This window comes from Schistocerca serialis, chromosome 9, assembly GCF_023864345.2.
Source record: "Schistocerca serialis cubense isolate TAMUIC-IGC-003099 chromosome 9, iqSchSeri2.2, whole genome shotgun sequence".
Taxonomy (NCBI): Eukaryota; Metazoa; Arthropoda; class Insecta; order Orthoptera; family Acrididae; genus Schistocerca; species Schistocerca serialis.
In genome coordinates, this window is record NC_064646.1 from 165777952 (window position 1) to 165796049 (window position 18098).

At 39.1% G+C, this 18098-nt stretch overlaps 1 protein-coding gene across 6 annotated transcripts in view; it reads left to right on the forward strand.

Moving 5' to 3' along the window:
* The window catches only part of LOC126419270 (cyclin-dependent kinase 12-like), a 100892-nt gene that overhangs the window by 15474 nt on the left and 67320 nt on the right, over window positions 1-18098 (forward strand). For 3 of the 6 annotated variants that reach the window (XM_050086428.1, XM_050086429.1, XM_050086433.1), the window contains exons 1-3: window positions 9362-9399; window positions 9704-10520; window positions 10605-10748. In XM_050086428.1, coding sequence (XP_049942385.1) covers window positions 9377-9399; window positions 9704-10520; window positions 10605-10748 — 984 coding nt within the window. In that variant the 5' untranslated portion in view covers window positions 9362-9376. Of the gene's footprint in view, window positions 1-9361; window positions 9400-9428; window positions 9614-9703; window positions 10521-10604; window positions 10749-18098 lie in introns of those variants that run through there. The other 3 variants (XM_050086431.1, XM_050086432.1, XM_050086430.1) reach the window with 3 other exon arrangements.

Consider the following 18098-nt stretch of genomic DNA (forward strand, 5'->3'; position numbering starts at 1 on the left):
CCATGATTTTTCAGATTTTGTAGGCCAAGAGGGCTCCTCATCCTGTTATCCCACGGACCCCAAATTTCACACAGCTCATTTTTACATGCAATGAAATCAATCAGGGTGGTAGCCCCAGAAAATTTAACAAAAATTTTGGAAGATCCATCCAAATATTCATGTATTCAATACATCCTCAGTGGCACCTGTTAGTTTTTCTTGAGACTGGATGAATCCTCGCTGTTTGTGCAAGTGTGCAGTCCATTTTCGTTCCCTTGATATTTTTGGTGTGGTGGTGATTTCACTGGCGATACATAAAAACCTGGTCGCTGCCTTCATGGTTGTTTCCTGTTGGCTTGATCACACTAATGTTTTACTCCCAACTATTTAAATTTGTTGTAATATTGTCCAGACAGGCATAATCACTTTTGCCACAAATAGTCCAAAAGCTTTTCGTTAGGGTCATGAATGGTCTCTCTTTACGACTGTTCTCAGTAATGTGTGTTTTGAAATTATCTCCAGTCCCATGGTAATTAAGTCAATACTGAAACCATTTAGAAATTTTAAACATTTGGTTGGCTGTGAACCATCAGTTGTACACTATTTAATTTCAGGACGTATATCCAGCCACTTTGGTTGCACAAAATTTTGTCAATTGACCGCAGTTTCGATTGCACTAGAGCAATCTTCATCAGAATAAAAAGTTACATGGAATATGTGTAATCACACCATGGTTTAAAACGTCTGAGCAAAGGTGCTCACATCAAACAGAAATATCATAGAAATAAAAGCTAAAATATGAAAGTATAACATGGAGTATTTCTTCTGGTTTACAATAATACTATACTTTTACATTTTAGCTTTTATTCCTATGACATTTCTGTTTGACAAGAGCACTTTTGCTCAGAAGTTTTAAACCATGGTGTGATTATATGTATTCCATGTTACTTTTTATTCTGATGGAGATTGCCCTAGTGCAATCGAAACTGTGGTCAATTGACAAAATTTTGTGGAGCCAAAGTGGCTATATATATATGTCCTGCAATTGAAATCATTTATTTTTATTATATTTGTAAATGACATTGTACAACATTCTCATTCCTGTGTAATTACTTTTGCTGACAACGCTTCTCTGCCTTTTTCTTGTGGCAATGAGAAGGAGAGAACACGTTTTTCAATCATCAGAAATTATTAGATATTGTAGTAACCGGGACCTGAAACGCGGCGTCGTAAAATCACAGTTATTGGATTTCAAAGCAGGCTACACATACTACAAATATATAGGAAATTTTGTAGAATTTCGTGTACAGACAATGAACACTGTAAATTTCTTGGCCTGCACATGAATGACAAGCTTCTGTAGGAAAACTATGGAAATTTGTTGTACAGAAAAATAAGCAGTGCTTTATACTTGCTTAATCAGCTGCACAAAGTGTATGTAAAAAAATGCCAAAAATATTGTCCTATGAGACAATTTTGTTACTTATAAGTTGTGTGATAGACATGCAAGTTGTTTCATTTTATTTTATTACTGTTTCCATTGGTCCCAACAGTATTAGAGTTGCTAGGATATAAAAGTATTTACAAGTTGAGTCAAGATCATTTTATAAAATTTTCAGTAATCTGTAGTAGAGTATAATGTGGTAGATTCATGAAATACGTATTCCTTTAATGTAACCACACAATAGGGTGAAAATAAATAAGGAAAATAACACAACAAGATATCAGATTTACAAATACACTATGGCATTTTCTTATGAGTCATATATTAATACTTCAAAATCAATATGATATATTTTACTGAAAAAAAAATTATCAGAAGCAGGCATTTGTTACATGGAGAATGGCTGTTAAAACTTAAGTTTTTGAAAATACCAGGAAACAAAAAAATACAAAGTGCAACTTGTGGCTCTTTTCAAAAACTTACTTAAAATAATTTACATTTGTACTTGCTCTAAAGGGGCATCCCATTTATACAACGAAACCACACTCGTGCAACTCATTTATGCAAAAATACTAATTAATTGAGTGGAATGACTTTTGTGCCAGGTATTCTTTCAGTTTGCTCTAATTCTGGTATTTCAAGAAAAATATTTTTGATGACAGTTGGTAAGCATTCAAAACCTTCGTTGCCTGAATAATTTACACCTTTCTCCTCAAGGGCGAAACATGTCCCGTTATTCTGTAAGTCCAGTTTTCACCTCATATTCTGACCATGATAGACGCTACTGCTTTTGAAAAAAAGAGCAATTCTTTTTAATGAAGTATACTAGGTGGAAATACTAAGATGTAAGTGTTAGAACCTATAGTTTCTGCAGTAGATTCCTGCAAGTGTGTGTGTGTGGTGAGCACCACTAATACGGCATAACTCACTTTGAGAACTCATACTTCTTTTTGTAATATAATAGAGCATGTAAATACCCTAAGTAAGTAGCTCTGGTGGCATCCTTATGCGCAGATGATGCAGTTATGCAAAAAATAAGAATTTCAGAATGAAGTCTTTTTTGTCAGATCTAGGATATGATGGGACCAGTTTGAAATCTTTTTGTCAGATATAGGATATGGCAGGACCAGTTTAATCTCTATGTATAAAAGGAAAAAGTCCTGACTGACTGACTGACAAACTATTAACCAGTCACAACCGTTAAGATAGAAACTTGAAATTTGGAGAGGGTGTTGATCTAATATGTAAGCACTGTTTAAGAAGGGATTTGTCGAAATTACATCACTAAGAGGGCGAAATAGGCTATGCAGAATTTTCTGAAAATATGATGCTATTAAAGCAATTTTCTCAATCAGAAATTTAAAAAAAATCATATTTCAGCATTTTTGGAAATTTGATTCCTAAGTGGGTGAAACGTTTTTGAAAATAATCCATTATTAAAGAACTACTACAACACTTTCAAACCTACATCTATAAAAATCTGTATCTGACATCTCAGTTGGAAATAAAAAAGAGCATGTTTCAGTGTTCTTTGAAATACAACCCCAAAGGAGGTGAAATAGGGGATGAAAAGTTTCATTATGAAACCATTTTTAAAGCTAAGTCTAAGAAAACTTGTTTTGGCTTCTCAGTATTAAAAAAAACACAGGTTTCACTGTTTTGTAAATTCAACCACTAAGGGAGGTGAAATAGGGAATGAAAGTTTTTATGTAAATAGTTCATTATGAAAGCATTTTTGAAGCTAAAATTATAAAAATTTATATTTTTTTCTCAGTTACAAATAGAAGAATATGTGTTTCAATGTTTTTGGAACTTTGACTCCTGTGGCTGATTTCAGGGATAAATTTTTTTTATGAAAATATAATGATGAAGGTAGAACTATGAATATAGATATTTGGTTTCCCCTAAGGGAATGAAATATTGAATGAAAGATTTTTCAGAAAATAAATTATTAAAGAACTGGTATAGCATTTTTAAAATTACATCAATGAAAACAGGAATTTGACTTCTCCATTAGAAATTAAAAAAAAAATGTTTCTGTGTTTTAGAAAATTCAATAAAAAATATTTTTTCAGTGGTTTTGGAAATTGAATCCCTAAGGGGGTGAAAGAGGGGATGAGGAGTGTTATTGAAAATAGATCATTATGAAAGCAGAATCACTTTTTTGGTCAGAAGTACATTCAGAAAAGACAATGCTTCTATGATGTTAATTAACATGAAAAGGGTAAAAGGTCTTACAAATGAGAATTAAGTCAAATAAAGCTATTTAACAGTCACCAGGAGAAATAAGATGCCACAACTGCATAAAAAAGAAACGGATTTTTAATATTTTAATTTTTTCAGTAGGGCTGCTATAAGTTTACAAAGTTCGTTTTGCTGTAATTATTACACAACCTAATCATTCCTGTGACAAATCAGCCACAAATTTAAATGCAATTCCATGTACAGGAATATCCATTTTAGATGAGAGAATTCAGAGTCACATTAGTTTTAGTAACAATAGAACCATTTATCCAACTTGTCTCTCTTTTTTTTAACTTGCCGTATGAAATTAAATTGGACCTCTTGGAAGACTTTAATTATGCAAAGACCGACAGCCATGCTAAGACTAACTAATTCTTTGTATAGTGTGTAGATTTACACATGAGCAGTGGCATAAAAGTTATACTAAAGAAATACAGAACAAAAAAATCTGTGCAGATCATATAGTCTATGCAAGCGAAGCTGCAGGTGCTAATCTAGCTTACTATAGATATACATTCCCAATAACTTAGCAGAGTCCACCTGCTGTATTTATAGTCCATTACATTTTATATATACTGAAGCGCCAAAGAAACTGATATAGGCTTGTGTATTCAAATACAGAAACATGTAAACAGGCAAAATACAGCGCTGCAGTCGGCAACGTCTATATAAAACAAGTGTCTGTCAGAGTTTTTAGATCAGCTACTTCTGCTACAACGGCAGGTTATCAAGATTTAAGTGAGTTTGAATATGGTGTTACATTCAGCCATGAGCGATGGGACACATCTTCCCCGAGGTAGCGATGAAGTGGGGGTTTTCCCGCATGAACATTTCACGAGTGTACTGTGAATATCAGGAGTCTGGTAAAACATCAAATCTTCAACATCACCGAGGCCGGAAAAAGATCCTGCAAGAATGGGACCAACGACGACTGATGAGAATCATTCAGCATGACAGAAGTGCAACCCTTCCGAAAATTGCTGCATATTTCAATGCTGGGCCGTCAACAAGTGTCAGCATGCGAACCATTCAACAGAAAATCATCGATATGAGCTTTCAGAGCCGAAGACCCACTTGTGTACCCTTGATGACTGCACAACAGAAAGCTTTCGCCTCTCCTGGGCCTGTCAACACCGACATTGGACTGTTGCTGACTGGAAATATGTTGCCTGGTTATACGAGTCTCGTTTCAAATTGTATCTAATGGATGGACGTGTAGGGGTATGGAGACAGCATCATGAGTCCATGGACCTACATGTCAGTGGGTGACTTTCCAAGCTGATGGAGGCTGTGTAATGGCGTGGTGCGTGTGCAGTTGGAGTGATATGGGATCCTTGATACTGTTCAGGCTGGTAGAGGCTCCATAATGGTGCGGGGTGTGTGCAGGAGGAGTGTTATGGGACCACTGATACGTCTAGAGACGACTCTGACAGGCGATATGTAAGCAAGAATCCTGTCTGATCACCTACATCCATTTATGTTCATTGTGCATTCCGACTCACTTAGGCAATTCCAGTAGGACAGTGCGACACCCCACACGTCCCGAACTGTTACAGAGTGGCTCCAGGAACACTCTTCTGAACTAAAACACTTCCGCTGTCCACCAAACTCCCCAGACATGAACATTATTGAGCATATCTGGGATGCCTTGCAACGTGCTGTTCAGAAGAGATCTCCACGCCCTTGTATACTTGCGGATTTATGGACAGCCTTGCAGGATTCATGGTGTCAGTTCCCTCCAGCACTACATCAGACCTTAGCTGAGTCCATGTCATGTCGTGTTGCGGCACTTCTGCATGCTCGCGGGCCCCTACACGACATTAGGCAGGTGTACCAGTTTCTTTGGCTCTTCAGTGTATATGTGTTGTTGTTCTTTCTGTCTATATAATGACTTTTTTTTTAATTCAGAGACAGTCCGTTACAGCTAAACCAGTTGAGAGTACCATCAAATACATTATCAGCAAAGGGTTTCAGGTTTTTCCCTGTAGTGATATCCAGTATAAGAAAGGTATCATCTGCAGAAAGAATTAACTTGCTCAGTGTAGTAGAAGAGAGTGGGAGGTCATTTGTAGATGTAAGAAATTGTAACAGCCCCGTCATCTAGCCTTGTGGTACTCAAGTGCTTACTGTGCCCCACCTAGATGAAGCTAGCATTCCATTACTATCAGCAATTGTTCCCCTCTGCTTCCTATCTGTTAGATAAAATTTAATCTATGTCACCAATATTCTGCTTAATCCATAGAATGCCGCATTATTTATCAAATATGACGGTACACAGTCAATAGGAACATTAGATTCCAGCTGGTGCGTACTGAGAGACATTGTCAGAAATCAAACTGACAAGAATTAACTTGCTCAGTGTAGTAGAACAGAGTGGGAGGTCATTTGTAGTTATAAGAAATTGTCACAGCCCTGTCATCAAGCCTTGAGGTATTCAAGTGCTTACTGTACCCCACTTAGATGAAGCTAGCATTCCATTACTATCAGTAAATGTTCCTCTGTTAGACTGACTGTTGTGGATTTCAGGAGATTAACAGTTCTTCTGAACACCTGTTTCTCTATGGCCTTGGAAGAAATTTGTTGACAGGTAGGCTGGACAATAGTTAGAGACATCAGTTTTCACTCTTCTTGAAAAGAGGTTTCACAATGTATATTTTAATCACAGTGGGGTAATACCTTGATGCAAGGATTCATTACATATATGACACAGAACTGCTTGTGTAATCATGACAGTGCCAAAGTATCCTTGTGGTAGTAGTATCCACCACAGAAGAACTTTTTATTTTCTTCTCTTTGATTCTCTTCTTGATTTTACTAAGTGTGCTGCTGATGTCTACTTGAACGGAATACTGGTGGCACAAAAGAGAACTGTTCGCTGATACCTAGTCTGATATAGGTGGTGGTTAGGTGTCATGCTCTTATCGCAAATGAATGTGTCACTGTATAATCCTTGGATTTATAGAAACTTAATCATATTTTTGTATACAGTCACGACAATATGACCAAAATATTGAGAAAAACGTAAGTAGAGCGCGAAAAATAAGCACAGTTATTTGAGTTAAAAGTAAAAAACCTAATCCACATACGAGCAGCTCAATGTGGTATAACAGACTGCCAGAATTCATAAGAGCTCATACAAGAGGCTATTAATAACAAACTTAAAGTACTTTTTTAGTATGTAAAAGTTTGTTTTCACTGAAATATTTCTAAGCTCCTTAAAATACTGCCATCAGCCCCAGGTTATGAAACCAAAATTTGCTAGACAGTAGAAACTGCAGGTTAGTACAGGATGCCGATTTGTACAAGCAATGAAGAGAGATATAAAGGTATCTGCAGTATCTATTCCTTTTCAACTGAAATGTTCTTGATCTCCAGAAAGCCTGTCGCACTGAAGCTGGGTCTTCAGTCTCAGGAATAAAAAACCTGGTATCACGACATTCTTGGGTCATGTATTGAAGTCTGTGTTTTTTTTTAGTTCAAACGTTTTTGTTTTCTTCCGTCGGTTTTTTAATATAGGATCATCGTTATTTTCCATAGGAAGGGAACTCTACGTTGACGGGAGAACGTGCCTACTTTGTGCCTGATCAAATATTTTGAAGCTTTACACTTATAATAATGCGTGTTTTTACTTTCACTATTTGCGATAATTTCGGTTTTCGATTCTGGATTTAAGCTTGCTTGTTTGATGTAATAGCTTTTAATAGATAGCACATTGCGTTCAGTCACAACAGATTTCCCAAATACTGATGCATTGAAACACACCCTACTGCGCACGTGTACCTTTGAGCGTTTGAAGGTTGTCATCGATAAAATTTTTGGACTTTAGAGATTCGTATGAGCAGTTGCCAGCGGGCTCGTGCGCATGCGCAGAGCTGAATTCACGTATGAACAGTGCCTTCCTCCCGTTTCTGGCTACTTGGAGCGTGGCTGTTTGGTGTATGAGCAGTAGTAGCAAGTAGCTACCCGGAAAAATTTTCCTGGCGCGCCCAAGCTGCCAGATTCGCGCATGCGCAGAGCAAGCTGAGTTATAGTGGGGGGGGGGGGGGGGGTCCTTCCCCACGTGACCAGTGACCGTGTATATGTTTCGTGTCTTCTTTTACAGCTCCCACGTCAGAAAACAAAACAGATTTCTGTGGCCAGGAGCCATCAAGTGAATTAATATACATTCTCATAACCATGAAAGACCTAAATAAGTTAGTACTTTCAATTTTCTGATTTTATATTATTTCCACTTTATTAGCAATCAACCATTAATGTCTTAATGAAGCTATTTCTGTCCGTTTTATAGAGAAATAGGCTTCAGTTTTTTTTTTTCGCTGAGGCAGTTAGTTTATTTGAAACGAAGTGTTTCATTCCGCGCAATTGGCTACTTTCAACGTCGTTCAATTTAAAGTGCAAATTTTCATTTTCTGGGACGAATGACGTTATACCATAATAAAGAACCAAGCATGAGAATAGAGTACTGGACCTCCAAGAAAATTGGTATCACGAGAACCACATGAAAAGCTGAATATCGGGTACTTCAGAGTCCATCTGGACCTATAAATGTGCAATTAGAGCGGAATGAAGCATTTTAGTATGGTTTATGAAATTCCGATGCTGGCTAGAGTAGTCTCTCATGGCCTGTTCCATTTATGACACTGTAAGATCTCTTAATGCTATATACGTATGAACATAAGTAAACATTGACTTGAAGCTAAGTAGGCAAATTTGGTCAGTAGTTTTGAAGTAAATATTTTGTTTCAAATATAATGACAGCTGTAGCAGAATTTTATAGATCTGCCTTCTGTGAAAGTGTTTTTCGATCACAAGGCACTTGTCTAGTACTTCCTCTGGGCCTGAAGTTATTTCTTAATTTGAGTTTACGTCTTAAATTTATAGAATGCCATTCTATGCTAAATTTTAGACTGGCAGCATGCAATGTTTTATCGTTTTAACTCCCCACATGGCGTCATATTTATTCCTAGAGTAGAATATAAACCGTCAGTTGTACAGTTTCTTTGCCTCACAGACAACCATGTTAATTTTTTCACATTTTCAAATAGTCATGAAATTTATTGTTCATTATTCCGGTGTAAGCTACACAAGAAACTGTCTCTTTTTTGGTTGCAAGTAATTTGTATTCCATCCTAGTAGCATTTTGCAGTGCTGTGTAGATGTAAACCTGTTGGAAATGCTACATAACAATATTGCAGAGTACGAATTAAAAAAAAAATCTGTCAAAGTCACCCCTTATGGTACTTCGAGCTGTGTAGTCTTAATTTTGAAATGATATTTTGCCAAGAACTGCTGCCTTATTCGCATCCTTTATCTGTGTGGGATATGATAAAACAATTGCTCTAACAACTCAGTATGTCCTCTCAACAACATGCCGCACGGGCGGCACGGCTACACATGGTCACGTGATGCCCCACCAGAAATACGACGAAAAGCGTATGAGCAGAGCAAGCACCAAGCACGGGCTGCCTACGTCATCTTAGCTGCGCATGCGCAGTACAGCCTGTTTGGCGCTTTCTGGTAACTGCTCAAACGAACCGTAGAGATGATAGCCTGTGTGCAAAATCTGTGACTCAGCATCTGTAATTCTCTTCTTTTCTATTGGTGCGTTCGTAGCCACTACATACACACTAGTTTTGGAGTTGTTTTAAATGCAAGATATGTGTATAATATTGCTTTCCTTGCATGTGCACGAATTCCAGTCTCTGTGGTATGAATACTTGCAGTTTAGACAGGTACCGGTTTTAGCATTGTATCACAACAGGCCTGCTCCCGCAGAAAAGTTTGAATTTCTATTTTTAAAGATGACATGTGCGCGTATCGCCGGAATGACGTGATTCACTGGGAGCGGGAGCCGGTGTATTTGAACCACTTGTTGTGCAGTACTAGTGGAACCAGTGCTGTGCAAACTCGTGTGCATTAGGAGGTGTACGGTTATTGTCTGCATAAGTGCGAGCTGATTGTGTCGCAAAACTTTTTCTGCACATATGCTGTGTTTATATACACGTAGATTTCATCTATAATCTTTCTTTTGTTCAGATACGGCATGGGCGGCGGAAGGAGAAGGCGGGCATATAATAAGAAGCAAGCCAAAAGAAAACGCATGCAAAATTTGTTAAAGCGCGTGAATGAGGAGAAGGAAAATTTAGTGGAGACTGATTTATCAGCATTTTCTGAAGACTGCAGTGTAGACAACGTATTTGATGCAGGGACTCCTGAACGCCGCAAAAGTGTGAGTGAAGCAGCTGAATCTTCTTGTTTGTCAGAAAAAAGGAAATTAGATTTCTCCCCTGCAAGAAAGATTTTCAAGAGAACTCGGACTTCGGCAACGCCAAGAAGTGAACTGAAATGGCCCAGCAGTGGTTCTCGCACACCGAATCTATCGTCGTGGTTATTGGAGGCTGAACAGATATTTCGACCGTCGGCTGATCAAAGTGATGATTTGAAGAATATTAGCAGCTGTAGCACTATCAAGAAAAAAGGCACTAGGAAAGATGATAGTCATTTTAGAGACGAGGGTAAAATTTTTATTCATTCTACTCCAAATATAAGGCAAAGAACGCCATCGCTTTCAAAGTTAGACCGAGTTGGAGCCAGTTGTGCAGACTGTTCAAAAGGGTTCTACAAAAAACGAACAAAAAGTTTGAGTTATGGCTCAGTAAGTGAAAATAAGATATCGTCTTCAAAGTCTTTGACCCAATTATGTTTAGACTACTCTACAACGCCAACAGCTAAACCAAAACAAAGCATCAAAACACAGCTGAAGCTTGTTCATCTGATACATCAAGGAGATGTCAAAACATATGATGCAGAAAACATCCAAGTTATGCAGGCTTCAAGTGCTGATGCTGGACAGGTATGTATAACAGGTGTAATCTGTGCAAACACCATTGCTTTGTTTTTCCACTTTTAATGCCAACTTTAATTTATAATTCCACAGAGTGAATCAAAGAATGGGTTAAGCTTAATGCAGTCAGCAAGTGGAGATGAAGCCCAGAAGACAATTTGTTCCTATGACCATACGGAACAAATGAGTACGGTGCACAGTTCAGGCTCCATTGAGAATAGTGTGTGTTTGTCTCAGGTACATATGCTTAGTGTTAACAGCTATTCATTTAATTAGTTATCTCGTTTTCTATATTGGAAGAGTATTATGGAAAGCATAAGATAACCAGAAACCTGTGTGTTCTGTTCTGTATAACCTGGAGACGGCTGTGTGAATATTAGATTACAGATAATGTCTCTCTCTTTCTCCCCCCCCCCACCACTCTCCCCCTCTCTCATGTGGTCCAGACTTTGTTAATATCTCCATCCCTTCACCAGTTATACTTTTACCCCTTCTTGCGTGTATTCATTTTGCTCATTACACAAGAAATTTAAATGCTGAAGATTTCAAAGTGTTTAAATTCGCTTGTCTCTCATATTTTTATTGATGTAGACTCTGCATGTTGTTATGTGCCTTCTTTGCCATTTCAATTTTCGCTTCATATTCTGGAAACACTTAAGTGCATGGTAGAGAGTATTTCCCATTGTCGCAATGTTGAATGTGTCTGTGCATGTTGTAATCAGTCTAATTTTCTGAGAGTGATTACATACTTGGGGGAGGGGAGGGGGGGTATATTCCTCACTTAATATTTGTCATTGAAACTTTTTAAGGTAGGATTTTGCAGTATAATTGACATCTTTATTTTCAAGTATCTGCCAATTCAGATTTATCAGCATTTTCGTGACACTGTCCTGTAAATCAAGCACGCTCGATAGGCTGAGTTGTGCCAGTGCGTTGTGAGAAATCTCCTTGGTAGGCTGACTGCCTTTGTGCAATAATCGAACAGTGAATTGAAGTATGCCATCTGCTTTACTTCTGTTCAAGCCTAATTGATGATCCTATTTCATATTGCCTTAGAGTTCTACACCGAGATAGTAGTGTGAGTTAAGATTCCAGTTTGGGCTTACAAGTCATGAACAGCACAGGTCCAAATGCACTTACCTTGGTATGTCTGAAATTGTCGTCTACTGATGGCTCTTGGAATGTGTTGTGTACTCCCTCAAAAGAAATCCTTGTGACGGTCGCAGATTTATTTTGACAGGCACTAACTCGTATGATCTGAAACAGTGATAGTGAAAAACAGCTTTGCGGCTCACTTTTGTTTTGTCTGTTACCCTTCTTGTAGATGGGTGTGATACGGGTTTTCTTCCAACGAGATTTTGTCTGAGATGTGTATTATGGATAAGAGAGTTACTAATGCAGCTGCATATTCTGTGTATAATCTGATAGCTCCTTGGGGCCCTGGATCTTTGTTCAGTTTAAGTGGTTTCAGCTGTTACTCAATGCCACTATGCTAACATCTGTATCGCTCATCTTTGCAGTGGTCCAAGAATTAAACTGAGTAGCATTCCTGGAATTTCCATTGTAAAGAAACATTGAAAAATGAGTTAAGCATTCCTGATTTAGGTCAATGGAAGTGTCAGATTCCACCTGTCTGCTTTGACCTGTGATGTAAGGGTGTTGTGGTGTGTGACGTCATTACAGTGTGGAGTTTGAGTTTGATGTGTTTGTGGATGTCATCTTGTTTTGTTTGATGTTGCCCTATGGTGATTTTTCTTGAGTTGTGATGTTTTGCGTATTGATAGTGTATTGGATGTGTTATGATTTATGTATGGACGTTTGATTTTTGAGGGGTGTTGGTTTCTTTTTTTGTTGACCGAGGCCTGTATAGGTCAAGGGAAGTGACAGATTCCAATTTTCGTAGTTTCAGTTGTAGCTATTGGTGTTTTGGTATCGTCAGCTGTAGTTGACCTGATTTTTCAATGTTGTTGTTGTTGTTGTTGTTGTTGTGGTCTTCAGTCCTGAGACTGGTTTGATGCAGCTCTCCATGTTACTCTATCCTGTGCAAGCTTCTTCATCTCCCAGTACCTACTGCAACCTACATCCTTCTGAATCTGCTTAGTGTATTCATCTCTTGGTCTCCCTCTACGATTTTTACCCTCCACGCTGCCCTCCAATGCTAAATTTGTGATCCCTTGATGCCTCGTAACATGTCCTACCAACCGATCCCTTCTTCTAGTCAAGTTGTGCCACAAACTTCTCTTCTCCCCAATCCTATTCAATACCTCCTCATTAGTTACGTGATCTACCCACCTTGTCTTCAGCATTCTTCTGTAGCACCACATTTAGAAAGCTTCTATTCTCTTCTTGTCCAAACTGGTTATCGTCCATGTTTCACTTCCATACATGGCTACACTCCATACAAATACTTTCAGAAACGACTTCCTGACATTTAAACCTATACTCAATGTTAACAAATTTCTCTTCTTCAGAAACGATTTCCTTGCCATTGCCAGTCTACATTTAATATCCTCTCTACTTAGACCATCATCAGTTATTTTACTCCCTAAATAGCAAAACTCCTTTACTACTTTGTGTCTCATTTCCTAATCTAATCCCCTCAGCATCACCCGATTTAATTTGACTACATTCCATTATCCTCGTTTTGCTTTTGTTGATGTTCATCTTATATCCTCCTTTCAAGACACTGTCCATTCCATTCAACTGCTCTTCCAAGTCCTTTGCTGTCTCTGACAGAATTACAATGTCATCGGCGAACCTCAAAGTTTTTGTTTCTTCTCCACGGATTTTAATACCTACTCAGAATTTTTCTTTTGTTTCCTTTACTGCTTGCTCAATATACAGATTGAATAACATCGGGGAGAGGCTACAACCCTGTCTCACTCCTTTCATGCCCCTCGACTCTTATAACTGCTATCTGGTTTCTGTACAAATTGTAAATAGCCTTTCGCTCCCTGTATTTTACCCCTGCCACCTTCAGAATTTGAAAGAGAGTATTCCAGTTAACGTTTTCAAGAAGACTGCTAAAATGTACAGTGAAGGCTTCATGCATTTCCCTTTTGATAGCCAAAAGTGTTTCATTCAGCATCTGTCTGTCTACAGTCATGTACTTAATTTTTCACTTACTATGTTATAGTCTGTTCAATTAGAAGTTTCTTTGTGGGAACTGTATACCATGCCCCCACGGGGTTCTGCCTATTGTGAAATGTTTTTTTATACTGTGAGTAAAACTTTGTATAATTTTACGTTTGATTTGCTGTGAAATCAGTTGCCTTGGTTAGGACTCAGGCAATAGGGAGTGGTCTATGACATGGGAAGAACGCATATTTGTCTGCTTTGACTGGGCTGCTGGCAATGCCTGATGACAAATGTGTGTACAGCACACAATTCCATAACTCCAACTTGAATGCTACTTTGTTGTATGCCATTGGCAACACTGGGCAGTCCACAAGTAACATTAGGAGCTCTGGTTGGAGGAACTAAGTTCCATGATGTGAAGTGTCAGTCAACACGTTATCCTTATCATACTATACATACATACCTGTGCAATCCTAGGTCAACCATTTTTCTACACTTGATACATATGTATGGATGTTCCTGCAAGGGGGTAAATTTTTGAATTGTGGTGCTACTGTCTATTTGGTTTACTGAATGTGAAAATCTTTCTACTTGTTTTAGTTGTCTTTTTTACTTTGGTAGCCATTAATGTTATAAAAATCTCATCCCCATTGGTAAGTTTCAGTGTGGGCATCTTCAACCGCAGATCTATATTGTGTGTTATTTTCAGAGAAAGCATTTACTATTTATTTTATATTTAAGATACTCCATTACACTGCGGTATTATATGTTTGTGTATTTAGTATTGTTTCGTAGGGTGTCTTGTCATGCTTGCTATTGGGCTCAGGTTCTTTCTAAAGCTTCTGGTTTTATCGCAGGTGAAGTGGTGGCTGATAGAAGCGTCCAAATAAACATTTATGTCTACCCTTGAGAATGAGCCTTGCTGACACTCTCTCACATTGAGCAACAGTTGCGATTTCAGTAGATTTGAGTTCCATGTCTTCTGTTATGTATTAGTTTTTAACCAGATTTCTGTACTTCGTATTATGTAGGCTTCATTGTTTTGTGCTTCAAACTCTGGTACTTTGTTGTTAATGCTGAGGTAACAAGGGTCTATCCCACGTCAGTCTTACAGTATAAGGGGCAGTCCATTGAAAATGAGACAGATGAGGAAAATTGAGTAAATGGTTTATTATTTCAAAATTAATCACCATATCTGCTAAGTTATCCCACTGAAAAACAGTACAGTCAGTGCTTGCATGGAAAAATGTTCGAGGTTTCCTACAGAACCATGATTGTATCCAGATGTGCATCTTTTCATCCAAAGCAAATTGATGGCCATGAATGTCTTTCTTAAAGACTCCAAAAAATATGGAAATCATAAGGAGAGAGATCGGGATTGTGCGGAGGATGTGATAGGACTTTACAGAGAATCTTCTGCAGCATATTTAAAACAACCTCGGCATTGTATGGGCCTGCCCATGTTGTGGTTACAGGCAGGCTGCTGTATGAGAGCTAGCGTTTGGTTGCTTGAATCCCTTGTCTGTTATCTACTAATTTGACCTTGCAAAATAATGGCAGTTTCAATGATCTACTTAACCACTTGGGGCTTGGCATATCACTCTTGTGCAGTATAAGTTACCTACTTGTGTCTTTCATTTAGGCCTACACCAAAAGCTTTTGACAATGTTGGCTGGAATACTCTCTTTCAAATTCTGAAGGTGGCAGGGGTAAAATACAGAGAGCGAAAGGCTATTTACAATTTGCACAGAAACCAGATGGCAGTTTAAGAGTCGAGGGACAGGAAAGAGAAGCAGTGGTTGGGAAGGGAGTGAGACAGGGTTGCAGCCTCTCCCCGATGCTATTCAATCTGTATATTGAGCAAGCAGTAAAGGAAACAAAAGAAAAGTTCAGAGTAGGTGTTAAAATCTATGGAGAAGAGAGAAAAAACTTCGAGGTTTGCCGATGACATTGTAATTCTGTCAGAGACAGCAAAGGACTTGGAAGAGCAGTTGAATGGAATGGACAGTGTCTTGAAAGGAGGGTATAAGATGAACATCAACAAAAGCAAAACGAGGATAATGGAATGTAGTCGAATTAAATCGGGTGATGCTGCAGAAATTAGATTAGCAAATGAGACACTTAAAGTAGTAAATGAGTTTTGCTATTTGGGGAGCAAAAGAACTGGTGATGTTCGGAGTAGAGGATATAAAATGTAGACTGGCAATGGCAAGGAAAGCGTTTCTGAAGAAGAGAAATTTGTTAACATAGAGTGTAGATTTAAGTGTCAGGAAGTCGTTTGTGAAAGTATTTGTATGGAGTGTAGCCATGTATGGAAGTGTAACATGGACGATAAATAGTTTAGACAAGAAGAGAATAGAAGCTTTCTAAATGTGGTGCTACAGAAGAATGCTGAAGATTAGATGGGTAGATCACATAACTAATGAGGAGGTATTGAACAGAATTGGGGAGAAGAGGAGTTTGTGGCACAACTTGACTAGGAGAAGGGATTGGTTGGTAGGACATGTTCTGAGACATCAAGGGATCACCAATTTGGTACTGGAGGGCAGCGTGGAGGGTAAAAATTGTAGAGGGAGACCAAGAGATGAATACACTAAGCAGATTCAGAAGGATGTAGGCTGCAGTAGGTACTGGGAGATGAAGAAGGTTGCACAGGATGGAGTAGCGTGGAGAGCTGCATCAAACCAGTCTCAGGACTGAAGACAACAACAACCACCAAAAATTGGCACAATGGTATATGTGCACAGACCTTGGCCACAGACTGCCCTTTGAGTTTAACACCCTCTGTTGTATAAAGGCAATCACAGCACTGGTGAAGGAGATGATTTGCTTTATTTGCTGCGATCTGGATGCAGTTGTGAAACTACTGTTTTCTCAGTACACAGATATTGTATCTCTCCTGTAAATGGTTCAATGATGTAACATGGGTAAGTCAGACTGGGCCCATAAGGAGACTTCTTAAAGGCAATCATCAAAGTTCATCCACCTGTCACAGATGTCATTCAAAATAAGTATTACACAGATAAGATGTTGCAGAATGCAACACTGTCGGTTGTGCCTTAAAAAAGAAATTGACACTGAATTTAGTAATGCTATTGAATATGCTGCTAGACCTCTCTCTAGTGATGCAGCAGAAGAAATAAAGAGGGAAACACACATAAATGCCTCCTCAGAAATGTAATATTTTCTCCATGGAAAGGGCATCTATATAAGCGACAAGAAGATCCTCACATGACAGTTCTTTTAATGAATGAGTGCAATGGTACCTTATTTTACCTACAACAAGAAAATCGCCTCCTGTTTAGTGAATCATAATATTGATATATTGGTTACTCCTGCCTCTCTCTGCATTTATGATGTGCATTTTATCAATGTTTTTTTGCTGGGCACTGACTACTTCTTTTCAAACAAAGTGCATTTTATGTAATTGTACCAATGTGTTTTCCCCCTTCCTGGTCCTGGGGTAAGAATAGGGCCAAGGTATTCTTGCCTGTCGTAAGAGGCGACTAAAGGGAGTATCACATGTTTCGGCCTTTGTGATGGACCCCTGTAGGGTTTGACCTCCATTTTTCAAAATTTTCCCGAAGAGCTAGCCAATTGGGGAAAGGCACCTTATATGGTGCATTATGTCTATGGTGCATTTTCCACTATGCAGTGTCACTTTCTGTGCCGACAATGACCATGGACTTCTTTGTACCTGATATCCAGCATGGTAGCCAGTCTGTTGTGGTGGGGCCATCATGTACCCTGTTGGTTGTAGCCCCCTGACAACACAGGGATTGCTCTGCTGATGCCTGCGCTGTTAACTCCGCACATATGCCAAGGAGTAGGTGCCCGTCATCCTGGGGCATCGGGACTCCCAGCAATGGCCATCCTGCCAGGTGGCCTTTGCTGCGGCTGGGTGGCGCCCGTGGAGAGGGCTCCTGGTCGGGAGTGGGTGGCATCAGGGCGAATGACATGCCATGAAGCATAGTACATCATCTCTTGCTGGTGGTGCACCGCCAGCAGTCTCTAAGCGGGCAAAGTCTAACTTTAATGCTAAGGAAACCTGGTTCCCGACAATGCGGACCCCTGCCCTCCGTAGCTATAAGGGATATTACAGGAACCGTAGAGACTATAATTGAGTGTCAGGTGGAGTTTGTGTTTATGTCCTAAACTCAGTCTTTAGTGAAACTGTGTCCCTTCAAACCCCTCTTGAAGCCGTGTCTGTCAGAATACGGACGACACAGGAAATAACTGTCTGCATTGTATATCTTCCTCCAGATGGTGCAGTACCCCTGAATGTATTAGCTGCACTGATTGATCAACTCCCTAAACCTTTCGTACTTTTGGGAGATTTTACTGCCCATAACCCCTTGTGGAGTGACACCGTGCTTACTGGCAGAGGCAAAGATGTCGAAACTTTACTGTCTCGATTTGACCTGTGCCTGTTAAATACTGGGGCTGCCACGCATTTCAGTGTGGCTTAAGGTTGTTACTCGGCCATCGATTATCAATTTGCAGCCCTGG